At 46.8% G+C, this 13330-nt stretch overlaps 1 protein-coding gene across 3 annotated transcripts in view; it reads left to right on the plus strand.

Annotated features, from left to right (window-relative positions):
- The first annotated feature begins 1990 nt into the window (after positions 1-1990).
- The window catches only part of Tbx15 (T-box transcription factor 15), a 110454-nt gene continuing 99114 nt past the window's right edge, over positions 1991-13330 (plus strand). The window contains exon 1 of one of the 3 annotated variants that reach the window (XM_020176931.2): positions 1991-2511. In XM_020176931.2, the coding sequence (XP_020032520.2) occupies positions 2307-2511 (205 nt within the window). In that variant the 5' untranslated portion in view covers positions 1991-2306. Of the gene's footprint in view, positions 2512-2553; positions 3065-13330 lie in introns of those variants that run through there. The other 2 variants (XM_074050660.1, XM_074050657.1) reach the window with 2 other exon arrangements.

Here is a 13330-nt window from a genome sequence, read left to right on the forward strand (position 1 = left end):
TCCCAGAGGCTCAGTGGCGGGAGTCCCTGGTGTCTAGATCCACTGGGTTCTTGTCGTACCCCTGGGGACCTTCAAACCTGAGCCACAGATTCCAGGAAGGTTGAGGGGGTAGGCCTGACTGTGCACACCCATCCAGTGCTTTTTCCATCCTTTGTTCTGCATTTGCTGTGCCAGCAGCTTCTTCTTGTCCAGGTTGGGCATGATTTGAGGGAAATCCAAAGTGGTCTTTTTGCTTTTCTCCAGAGGCCAAGGCCCATCCACAACACTGAGTTGTTGCTTCCAGAACAGTAGTGCTTTCAACTGCCATGTCAAGGACCAGATTTTCTTGGGCCCCTGGACAGTCAGGCCAGGAATGCGATATTGTCCCTTTTTGCCTCAAAGTGGGGGAAAGCTGGTCCTCAGAGGCTTCCAACAGGCTATAGATCCCCTAGCTTAAACTTACAGGTTCACACCCTGCTCAGGGCCTGTCTGTGAGCAGGACTTTTTTGGTGGGCCTCTGGTCCACAGCCTGCCCGCCTGCGGCTTTTTCCAGCTCTTTAGTTCAGGGATGGAAAGGTTTTTCGACCTGGGCATTAGAACAGAAAACAAGGTTGTCTCGGCCGCTGCCCGGGAAATTCGAGACGTTTTTCCAGCTGGGCAGGACCAAATTCTAAACTCAGTCTGAGTTTGGCCCGCGCAAGATTTCACTCCGGCTTTTTTGCCACCCGCATCTAGTGGGAGAACCTGGAGGGGGTGTAGGAAATAACGATAGCCAGGAGTGTTGCATTTTAAGTTCCTTAGCCATCTCTGATGGAAGCACTGCCCTGAAGGATTTTTTAAAAAGAGGGTAGGAGGGAGATGATTAGCAGGGAAGGAGAGCCAGGCTCTCGAGGTGACGGGATTTGAAGGGAATTTTGAAAAAGTTCTTTCTCAATTATCAAAGTTCTTAGCTGCCCATGCCCGATAACCCTCTGTGGGTCCTTTGGAATAAGAGCCCGGAATAGGCGAAGCGCAGCCCAGTGTCTGCGCCGCAGCGGAAGCTAGTATTTGCTGCGTGCGGGGCCCAGCCTAGGACGGCCCGCAGAGCTAGCGCTAAGCACAACTCCTCACCGCCGGCCTCCAGCTCTCAGGGCGCCCGTGTCTCCTGCTCTAGCAGGTAGAGCTGGAAGTAGGAAGCAGACTATATATGTTTTTCAGTTGCCAGATTCTGGATAGTAACGGGCATTTTTGTTTGTTTCGTTTTGGTTTAACCAGAGTTGCTTAGACAAGGTCGAAATGGAAAGTAGTAGGAACCTGTGTGGAGAAATCGGGTAGAACCCGCAGATGTAAAAGCACCTCGGGACAGGAATAAGATGATCGCAACCGTTTTCTGGCTTTTCTCGGACAGATTAACATTTTGTCAGAGCCCCTAAATTCCAAATCTGCAGCTAAGATGACTGATTTTGCAGTTATCCATGAGACCCAGTCTATTTGGGAGGAAAACGTATGGATTTGGGATTTGCAGAAGTCTGTAAGGGCGCAGGTCTGATCTTGACTTTCAGCTCCCTTCCCTCCCTCCCCATTCAAGTAACCCTAGGGGACCGGGAAGCCAGGGGTTAAAGTCCGCTCTGAAGCATCCCGCGGACTCCCTGCGCTCAGCTTTGGCCCGAGCCTCAGTCTCTCCCTTACTTTCATTGGTCGGCGCTCTCAGGGTTTCTCCTGTTCCCTTCTTGCCATTGGTTGGGGGCTGGCTTTCCCCCCGCCTCAGTCTTTTTCTTCCTCCCCCCTCCCTTTCCCTCACCCCTCGGACAAGAGCTCACAGCCGGCCCCACTTCTTCGGGAAGGGAGGAATTTAGGGGGGAAAAGTTTCCCAGAAGTTTGGATCAGAGGAAGGACGGGAAGACCAGGAGGGGAAAAGGGAGAGGAGGGAGGAGAAGAGAGGGAGGAGAGAGAGAGAAAGAGAGAGAGAGAGAGAGAGAGAGAGAGAGAGAGAGAGAGAGAGAGAGAGAGAGAGAGAAAATGAATTAAAAAAAAAAAAGAAAAAAAGATGAAGTCCAGTCGGCGCAGCCACTGAGCGCCTGCCCGGGTGGGTGGGAATCAGGACTCCAGCGCTCATGCGGCCAGCGGGCTCTAGTTCCTAGAGGCTGGGGCAGCTGGGAGCGCCGGTCCATCCCGCGGCGGAGGGCGGGGGAGGGCACAGGGGGAGGGTGCAGAGCACCCGCGGAACCAGCGCCGCCTCAACCTCGGCTGCTGCGCCTCCGCCGCCTCTCCGGTCTCCGGGCCGGGCCCCGCGAGCGCTAGGAGCGTGAGGGCGCGGGCTAGCGGGGACCCGGGTGCGGGCGGCTAAAATGAGTGAAAGGAGAAGATCTGCAGTCGCCCTGAGCTCGCGAGCACATGCCTTCTCTGTTGAAGCCTTGATCGGCTCAAATAAAAAGCGGAAACTGCGAGACTGGGAGGAGAAGGGGCTGGACCTGTCCATGGAGGCGCTGAGCCCCGCAGGCCCACTCGCAGACACGGAGGACGCGGGGACACACAGCCTGGAGCCCCACCCGGGTGAGTGCGTGGGATCCGACTACAGGGAGGCGGTCAGAAAGGGGACGCCAAACGGTGTCCACGGGTGTGGAGGGAGGCCTGGCCGCAGACGCCCTGCCTTGCTCCTATACGGGTTTCTTTTTCTTGGAGCAAATGTTCTGCGCCTCCCTAAATTCGCCGGAACCAACTTGGGGAGTTGGCCTGAGCTTTGCATTTTGGTCGCCAACAAGAAGCAAGAAGGCCTACTTGCTAGCACTCCATTCTTTTCTGGGAGTAGAGAACAGCTTTTGGGGGCCCATGTTCAAGGGCTTCAGGCACCTATGTTAAGGAGCGCAGTGGTCCTAGACAACAGCAAGAGCCAAGAGGAGCTGGGACTTGTTTCTGAGAGCTCCGGAAGACTGGCGCTACTTTCTCAAGACCCGATATTTCCGTCTTGGGAAATGCCCAGTTTGTCTCATTTAGCCTCGGATCGCAGAGCTAGTCCCTCTCTCAACTGTCTCTTCCATGTTGGAGTGTAATCATAATTCTGCCCCATTAGAAACAGGAGTGGATGTTAGACCCGTTACCCTGAACCGTGAGTCACTTTTCAAGGCCCACATCTCTGAATTTGGGGGAGAAGGGTTTGATTAATTTGTGTCTAGGTTCTATGGACATTCTATGTACACGATGTGCACAGAACACGTAAAACGCAGGGTGGATGTTGATGTCTGTATTTTAGCAGAACTCTGGGTGGGGGCAACTTAACGTTTTGTATTAAGTGCCAAGATTTCATCGGTGCAAAAACAGCCCGGGGGAACAGCTGTGGTCAGAAGAAACTTGTGCGCACGCACACAAACACAACCCTCACAAGCTTGGTTTAGCGGCTTCAGAAATTTTCCAGCCCAGACTTCTAAAACCACGCTGGAGGTGCTCTTGCAGACCAGGCAAGGGCTGGGAAGCAGACCCGGGTCCAAATGCTGGCAAGACCCGGGTGGGGGGCGGCGGCCCGCATAGGAGTGGGAGCAGCCAGGAGTTCAGTAGCTTGGGGATTCCAGCCGGAAAGCTGGCCAAACCTAAGGAGGGACAGCTGTCGCTTACATTTTCTCTTTAGGCACTGACAGTTCAATTTCCATGCTCCTGAGGCTAATAATAACGCGATTAGCGAGTGACCTGCAGAGACAGGGTTTTATGAATTCTCCGTGTGCTTTCGGTCCGTTACGGAATTTGAGTTTAGTGCTGGGGAATTATTTTTATTAGTCGATGAAAACAAAATTAAAAGATTTATTTCATGCGTCCAAGCCTTTATCTATTTGGATACTGCTGCAGGTCCACGCGGACCCCTGCGTGGGCAATTCAGGAAGGAACCTGTGGTATTACTGTGTTTGCCTTCTTTGGCTAGACTCTGTTTTCCTCACCTAATTTAATTGTTTTCAAAATCTCATTAGGGTCTTCATACAATTACTGGAGATTCTTACAGGCCTTAGGACAACTCTCAATTTGAGAGGTTCTTTTATTTTCCTGACAGTGGAAAAGGCAGAAGTTACTTAGGAACTTTTATCTTGGGAGGCCACAGAGCCATCTAGGGTCCTATGTTCAAAAGGGCCAACATGTGGGATCCAAATTAGGGACTCGGCTCACCGTTTGCTCTTCTGGCTCTTCCAAGGGGATGTGAGGAGAAAAAGTGAGGTGATCTGGGCAAAGGGGGACATGAATGTGGGGAACTGGTGTTCAGGATTCTGTTCTTGAGCTCCTGAGAGAGGGGGGCGGGGCGAAGTGGAAGTCCGAATATAGAATTTGCTTTATGTAACAGAGTTCAGTTGCTCCGTCCCATTACCTCGTCACCTTTCTAAAAAGAAAAAGATGGACGTGTGGATTAGCGAAAACGAAATATATCTACGGGCAAGAGTCCAGGGGGAGGAAGAAGTCAAAGCCGAGAATGCTCTGGGGCTTTCTGCGGAGCAGGGCTATGGGTCCAGTGAGACCTGTTCTGCTCTTGAGCCGAGGAGATCCCCAAGTTAGAGCTCTGGAAATGGCTAAAGCTTTCTTGCGATCTGGACTTAGGACGAGAAAATGTCCTTCAGGAAAAGGGCGCCTCAGCTGGGAGATGCGGCTGTCAGAAGAGAGTCGGGAGGCAGAGCTGCTGGCTCTGGACCCCGACTGTAGCAAAATTGGCGACCTGGGGACTGAAGCCTTTTCAGGCCTTTCTTTTTCTTATCTTTTATAGCGACCTAACACACACACACACACACACACACACACACACACACGGCCACATTTAAAGACATATGTATGGATAAGTAGTGCAGGTGACCCTCCAGTTCTGGGCAGTTTCTCTGCCTGGCTGGGCCTTGCAGTTCTGTTCAATTTGCCTTCTCTCTGTTCTAGCCAGGAGGTTGCTGCGTGGCTCTCGGTCTCACTAGAGAAACCCATCAAAAAGAACATCACACCCCCCTCCGCCACACACACACACACACACACACACACACACACACACACACACACACACACACACTACACTCCTTGCCTAGAGCAACTGTATTTTTCAGTCTCACTATCTCCGGCTGGGACCGCTGCTGTCAGCCTGCCTTTCTGAGCCTGAAATTAACAGGATCCTCAGACAACTCAAATTGTAATTCTTAACTTTAATTCAAGCCTTAATCCAAAGAGCGGTCTTTTGCTTATTCACAGACCACTTTTCTTTCCGAGTCTGGACAGAGCTGACTTTAAGTTGGCGCCTGAGCAGCTGCAGCCTGGGGTGCCAACCTACAGCAGCGGGAGCCAGCCTGACCTCTGCGCTGTAGGCAACCCACCCACCAGAGCACACCGTATGTATCTCAAAAATTTCCATCCTGCCTATGTGGCCCGGAAAAAATCCGAAGCCCGTGGGTTTGTGGAGGACGCTTGTGAGGTACTGTCACTGAAGTGCCTGCGCCTGCACCGGCATCCTCTGTCTTTTGGGGAAGCCACTAGGGCTCAGATGCCACTAGTTGGAGAGGGTCTCAAGGACCATTTCCGAGGAGCCTGGCTCCTCCTCCCCTTTCTCTAAGCTGCAGTAGAAGAAAATTTCAAGCCAGGATGGGCCAGAACAGCTGCTGTGGCTGCAGCGCGCCGTCTGCGCTCAGACCCCATCCCTGGCTGCACCCGGCTTCCCCAACTCTGGCTTGGGCCTTTCTGGGCCACATCCTCCTAACAGTGCAGTGGAGACCTGGTCTCCCGCGGAGCGAAATAATTCAAACCTTCTGAGGAGGGATTTCTCCCTTCAGAGCCTGGAGGCCTGAGCCTTGTCACCTTGGCGCCCGAGAGACCAGGGAGGTGGCCGCGCACGCAGGCATGTATGCATAGGCAAGCTGATGGGCACTCTGAGCACACGCGCACGCGCGCAGCCTCGCGCTTTCTTGTATGCACCCATCTGCACAAACTTTAGGGAAACAAGACAGAAGAGGCCCAAACAGAAACCCCAGGGCATTTTCTTTCGAGTTACTGAGATGAACTGGCCCCGTAATTTAATCTGCCAGTCTGCTCACAGTAAAACTCTTAAGGTTTTAATCCTGACGTTACCTCTTTACCCATCTTACTCCCAATAGGGAAACAGAGTGAAGGAGAGGAAGTTGCTCTTTAAGTTACAGATAAAAGTGATGAGTTGGAAGCCAGTGGAGAGAACACTCAAGGGTACAGGCCTGGGCTCTGACCATAGAGGTCTCCTGGGGTAGAGGCCAGGGCAAGGAACCCTAGTTCCTCCGTACTTCTTAAGTGGCTTCTGGCACCGATACAGGCCTTCAGGGTGCATGGCCTCTGCCCATAGATGAGCCAATTCTGGGGCCTGTCGGACTTTTTTGTAAGGCTGTCGCCTATCAAGTCAAAACAGTCTTCCATCCAGGCCACTCCTTTGGTAAACGACCTTGTATGAAAGGGAAAGGAGGGAGGAGGTAAGGCCTGAATTTTTTGTCCCCAGGAGAGGATGCTTGTTCGCTGGGATGACTGCAGAGAGAGCACCTCAGTGGCTCCTGGCAGTGGGAGCAGTTTATGGAGACTTTCTGTGTGAAACCCTGGCCCTGGAGCAACCATATAACAGAAGCCACTAAGAAAAGGGAAGTGATTCTAGTCTGCTCAGTCTCAAAGAAAGGATCACAGTCAGGAGGAAGGGGAATAAGGAAAACATTGATGTTCAGAGTTTGGGCCACAATGGGGAGGAAGGTGAGTGTGCACCTTCCAAAGTCACCTCTATCCTCAAGTTAAGAAGCTAGCATGATGGATTCAGCCATAACAAACAGAGCAGGGCACAGTGTGTCCTTTTGCTGCCTCTCACCAGCCTCTGTGGCCCACTCTGCATCTTGGAGACCGCCCCCTCTTCCCAGAAGCACAAATCTAATGTGTGATCAGATTATCTAGGTAGATCAGTGCACAGCCTCACAGCGCTGCAATTCGGAATTCCAGTCACCCTACCCAAGGCTATTTCTTATTTAACACTGTATTGGGGCTCCCAGCTTACAATTTTGTGTTGATTGATGAAATTCTCAGAAAGAAAAGTTTACGGGTGTCGTTTATGTGGGGAGGAAGGAAGAACTAAATTTCTTAAAGAGGAGTTCCACTGAAATTATATTGACATAGATTCCCTGCCCATTTCCTAACCAAAACCCCATCCTCCTATCAATTGCTTCAAATGGTATAAAATTTTAATTATGACAGAAAATTAGTTTAAAAGATCTTTAATCCATGCAGCATGTGAGCAAGTGCAGAATGCCGTGAAATGCCTAGCTTGAGGGCCCAAACTAAAATGATTAGGTATTAGTGATTTGTGTTCCGCATTTACACGTATAATTCCCTATGCACGTGTGGATGTGAACCTAATGGAAGTCCCTCATCCTTAATCCTACATATAGAGCTACAAGGAGAGAAAGACCAATATGTCTGACTCAGAAGACCTAAACATCCTGCCCTCCTGCAGGGCATTCATTGCTATAAAAATAAAGAGCAGAATATTCCAGCTCCATCAGAGTGTATCTTTTTGGCAAAAATAATAATATTAATAAAATGAGGGAACTCTTTTGGAAGCTGATTATGGACTCTCTAGAACTTTGTTTCTTATAGTCGGGAAACAGTTGCTTCTTAAATCTATGAATGAGTTCCTTCTCAGGGTGGTTTAAAAAAAAAAAAAAGGCAAGGCCCACCAGTGCAAATTCCACAGGAAGAGACTTCAGATTGGCTCATCACTTTCCTTTCTTCTTTCTGGAAATGCAAAAATCTACCTGATGATTATTCTGGAAGTCTTGCTGGTATAATTGCTTTCTTATTCTGGAGAGATTAAGTCGTTTGATAGAGAATATTTAAGCAATTTTCCCATCTGAGGCTTTAGTTTGGACTTTTTTGGGGTACTTTTCACAAAAGAAGGGAAAAGTAAGAAGGTGGTAGAATTCTTTTCTCCTTCTCTCTTTCATGTGATTCAGTTTTGCTTGGCTGTTGTCTGGTTTCCTGTAAACAAGCCTGGAATTTTATGTGTACATGGTTGAGATACTCAGAGGTGAACACTGGGAACACCAATTAGCGAATTTATAAATCAGGGTCCATTTACACTTCTTTGGGGAAGAATAATCATTAATTAATTTAAGCGAAGCCCTTGCTCTAAGTGTGGGGGTGGAAAATGAGATTTGCTGGGGAGACCTGCTGTGAAATGGGAAGAGGTGGGGGAATTTAAGCAACTGGTAAAGTCTTATCAACAATTATTCAGTGCCATTAATGGCTTCACTTGGAGACAGGTTGTCTTGCTAACTACAAACTAGTGATGAGTTTTTGATATGAGAAGTGAAAACAGGCCTTGCAATCACTGTTTTTATTCCAAATCTAAAAAATATTAGTCCGTGTCTAGTTTTGCCCTTTATCGATAAGTATATGAAAAGTATACACAAATGTGTATGTGTTTATACACAAACATATACGTGTGAATGCCATATCTTCAAGAACGCTAATCTTCAAAACAGAAAACATAAATTCTGAATAGGATATAGATAAAATTTCAGGTACTAAAAAGTGTTCTGTGTGTGTATGTGTGCGCCTGCGTTCGTGCAGCCACTTTAACAAATTTGGAACACAAAATTTGGGAAGCTAAAAATTTTGTCATTTTGGAGTATCTCTTGAAAATTCTACAGAATCTCATATTTGAAACTTTTAGATACCGTTTTAGTTTAATTCTTAAACCAACTGATGACTTGAACAAATTTCAAGAGAAAACACCAAAATGAGACAGTTCGAATGCAATTTACAAGCACACGGACAATGGACATTTAAAAAATCTAAATTAGGTATTTAGTTTTCTGAATAATGCCATCTTTATTTTGGGTGGACAGAATGCTGCTTTTAATTCTAAAGAATAATTTCGTGGTTTTCCGTGTAGAAAGTAAAACGGAATAAGTAGGAGAGATCAGGATGTTAGTTGTGGTTTATAGAAACGAGAGAAACAATGCGATCTCGTGATGTTAATTTAGGAGCATAGGAAATTCACGTAGAAACTTCCCTCTTTTCTGTTTTATTTTCTACAATGTAATTCCGAAGGCGCCAAAAAGCCTCCACACAGGATTTAAAAACAAAAACCTGCTCAATCATGGCATAGAGATGCTTTTGAAAGGGATCACCGGGGTCCTTATTACACAGGACGCCTTGCCTTGGAGTTTGAACGCCTACTTCTAAACTGGGCGAACCGAGGATTTTCGTCTCTCATCGCGGGGCCCCCTGTACTGTCCCAGAGCCAGGAACGAAGCCTCGGATAGGGTAACCGGGAGCACTTTCCCCCTCCTCCGCACACTCTGAGAACGTCCATATTTTTTCCTCCTTCCCAAAAAATTTCAGATGACATTTAGCGGCGGGAGGAACCGGGATTGAATCCCTTCCCGTGAACGCAGCTCCAATGACCTTCACAGGCCAGGAGTGAGGCACTTCGGTGACTTGCACTCCACAGGCCAAGAGTGAGCCGGAGCCGCGTGCGTGGGCGCTGAGCGGCTCTGAGGGCCGCGCGGAGCGCGGATGACCGGTACCGCGCAAGGCTGCTCCGCCTGGGCGCGCTCCCTGCGGTCCTGCTCGGCGCCCAGGGTTGCGGCGGAGACTGAAACCCTGGAGTCCGCAATCGAAAGGGATGGCTGATGCCCTTCCTAGCTCTAATTGCATCCAGGAGAAATGCGGGGCTAACAGGGCAGCCTTGGTAAAAGCACTCCCCAAAACAACCAGACCCCCTAAAACAACAAATCAAAAAGACAAACTGAACCCAAACATCTTACACCTCGCGCCCCGAGGGGAGTTTGAGTTTTGCTTTCATCAGGCTGAACAAATTTCCGAGGAATCAAACTGACTTCAAACATTAGCAATTAGAAACCAGGAATCCCTAGGCCTGCAGAACTTTGAATCCTAACCATTTCCAAATGGGTAATTCTAGGGTCAGTAAATATTGTAGCCAGTCTGGTGAAACAGAAAGAAAATCATTAGGTTCTTAAAGGTAGAGATGACTGTACCAGGATCCCTGCATCACCTGTGGAGACAAAGGGACCTCAAAGGATTGTCCTGCATGCTGACCTTGGGTGTGAAGAACAATGAAGTGATTGTTTTCTTAAAAGAGAAACCACGCAGCTTTACAAAGTCCACTGAGAAGTGTCCACTAGTCACTGCGAAGTGACCAAGTTCGGTTAGAAGCCCGCGGGAATGACTTCGGAGTTCAGCCTTAGTTGGGCAAACTGAAGCCAGGCCCCAGGCATCCTTCTAGCTCCAAAGCTACTGAGCCCAGCCTGCAAGCTTGGGTGGTTCAGAGCTTCCTTTCTTGCTCCTGAAAAAAAAATTTACTGATTTCCACAGTGGGGAGGGGAAATGTTTGGGCCAATGACTGAAAATACAGCGATGCCTTTCCTGGATTGAACGATTTTCTCAATTCAGAAGCTTAATTAATAATTTGAGTTTTTCTTTTTCTGGCAGCAAAGTCCAAGAGGGGCTGTACCTCTGAACGGTTTTTGAAAAAGGGGGGTTTAGTTAGAAAATTAAAGGCATAAAGAAGCTTGTAGTGGAATACTAAATAGTAAAAGCTTTCAGAATCCTTAGTTGCTGTTATGTTCATATTTACAAGTCTTCACCATATTGTAAAACTTTCAACACAGACCTTCCTATTCTGTTATGTCTTTGGATTTGGGTAGGAAGAGGGGGCTAGGCTAGCTTTAATTAAGAGATCTAGCTTCTAGGACTAGCTTTATCATTAAAATTAGAAGCAGGGCTATAAAGGCAGACATATTAATGTTGCAGAAATGTTTTAAAATTGTTTCATAGCCTCTGGTGAAGCCTCAGTTTCTGGTTTGTGAGATGAGGGAGCCAGGCTCAAATGAAACCTGAAGCTCCTTCAGCTATAAGATTCCTGGGATCCTATTAATTCTTTGTTTTTAAAATCTTAATGTTTCTTCTATTGGACCTTGGCCATCATTTGACCCTTCCCTTACTTTGTTGGAAGGAGGGGAAATTTTACTACAGTTGTGGAAAATGACAGTAATAGCAATTCAAAGCCAAAATAAATTTAGAACTAAAATTAAGAGAGCTCTTGAAAAAGATTTGTATTAATATCACATATTCAGACGTTCAATCAGTGATTTCCAGGCCTTTGTGCTTGATATAACCTGTTGTTGCCTGTGGGAGCAATGCCAAAATGGTTCTATAATGTTAATGAATTGAAAAAAAATAAAAATTATTCATACTTTGAACACTTTCCTGTGCCATTCCAAGAAATAACCAGAAAAACTCTGTATTGGAAAAATGAAGACCAAGAAAAGTAATTTTATCACTAGTGAATTGAAATGATAGACTAAAAAAAATATATCCGTTGCCCTCCATTACTATTTGAGCCCAATGGAAAGCACTAGTAACTATTTTCCATGTCTAGTCGGCTAAGCTGAGATCTCCATCTGGCAGAGATGTGAGAATGCTGAAAGGACGACTTAGTAACAGGCACAATGCTTGTCAACAAGACAGATCAGAAGATGGCTTAGCATTCAAGACCTCTATTCATAGCAGCTGAACTTGAGGGCAGGGTCACACCGGGCCCAGTACACACCTAGGAGGGGTTCTCATGTTTCTGTGTTGTGAGGTTTTATTTCCGTATAGACTTCTGTAGCCGGGCTCAAACCCCAGTGATGGCTCACTGCCTCATTTGATGCTTTCACTTTGCACAACCCCTCTGTAGGAGACTGTAGTCTCGGAGTATGTGAATTTACCAGTTGTCTTCTTACCACTCCTCTGTAAATTGTTATGGGGCAGGACCTTGAATTCACTGATTTCATTTCTGTAGAAATGACCACAAATGGCTGGCACATAGAAATCACTTACTAAATAATAAAAATATAATGATAATTATAACACAATATGAACAATAATAACAAATAACAACATTCATTGAACATGTGTCAGTGATTGTGCTAAACTTATATATGTACACACACATATATATATGCCTACATATGCATTTCAATTAATATTATGTAGATAATATAAGAAATGGTTACAAGGTATAATCTATATGCTCTGGTTCTTTTCTCATTCTTTTGCTTTAAGTGGGACATTTGGGACATGAAGTGGAATCATCACTGTGTTTATAGCCTATGGTTAGAAACAGTACAGAATCTGAGTATGTGTAACTAATAAAGTCAAATAGAACTGAGAGCTGTTTCTACTCAAGGTTGCGCTGAGGCAAAAAGTCAGAGCCTGAGAGATCTGAGCGAGGAAGGGAGGGCATCCAGGGCAGGAGCCATGGCTGGCACACAATAGGAGAAAGGGTGGGCCGAAGGGGGTGAACTTTACCCACTCCCCAGGAACTCAGCTCTGAGAGGACAGAAAGATGCAGGAAAGTGAGCTGACACAAGCTCTCTTGTCCTCTTTAGTTAATTGCTGATATATACCTGCAACCCAGAAATCCTTGAAAGGCCAGACTTTGCCTTATAGGAAATTGGAAGATTCTTTGTTTGTAGAACCATATTCTGATGGAACCCCAGAATTCTGGGAAAGATGAACCAGTTGCACCAATTAGTTGAGGCTGCAGTAAAGAATTAGTACATGTGGCTTTGGTGAGTTAAAAAGCAGAGAGAGAAAGAGAGAGAGAGAGAGAGAGAGAGAGAGAGAGAGAGAGAGAGAGAATATGCAAAGGGAGTAAGTTAAAGGAAAATCTATAATTAAGCTGAATGTAAGGGAAGAACAGTTTGGGAAATCTTTTTAAAGAGAAAAAAAGAGAAAGAACAGAAGCCCAACCTTGTGTTAGAACCCACATCTGGCTCTGTTGGTTTGCTCTTTTTTTTCTTTTAGAAAATAGAAGCCTGGATTTGATCATTTACTATTTTTTTAAATTAAAACTTGTTACACCCTAGGCTTTGTTTACATGGTTTCCTGGCAGCAGAGGGAGAAAGTAGCTTCCTTGGGGAAGATGGACTGAGAAGGGATCAGGGGTCCTTCAACATCCTTCAGGCAGCCCAGAGCACTTCATCATAAGCTCTCAGATCCTGATCCTCCAGAGCAGGGGACTGCTCTTTCCTGCGGGAATCCAGGTCTGAGTTTTAAATAGTCTCTGTCCGTTTTGTCTCAGAGTGTCCACAACTCTAACCCACAGTAGTTTTTATGGGTTGGAGGCTCACTTAGCACCAGGCACTGTGCTAAGCTTGTATTTGTGCACGCGCGCGTGTGCACACACACACACACACACACACACACTCCAATTAATAATATGTATCAAGTATAAGATCAGAATGCTCTTATGAGATAGTTACTCTTAAAATGTTTTATTAATATTTGTCATTATATTCACCCAGTTGTCCTCACAGGGGAGGTAATTGCTTCTCCATTTTACAAAGCAGGAAGT

The sequence above is a fragment of the Castor canadensis genome, chromosome 12, assembly GCF_047511655.1.
Source record: "Castor canadensis chromosome 12, mCasCan1.hap1v2, whole genome shotgun sequence".
Lineage (NCBI taxonomy): Eukaryota > Metazoa > Chordata > Mammalia > Rodentia > Castoridae > Castor > Castor canadensis.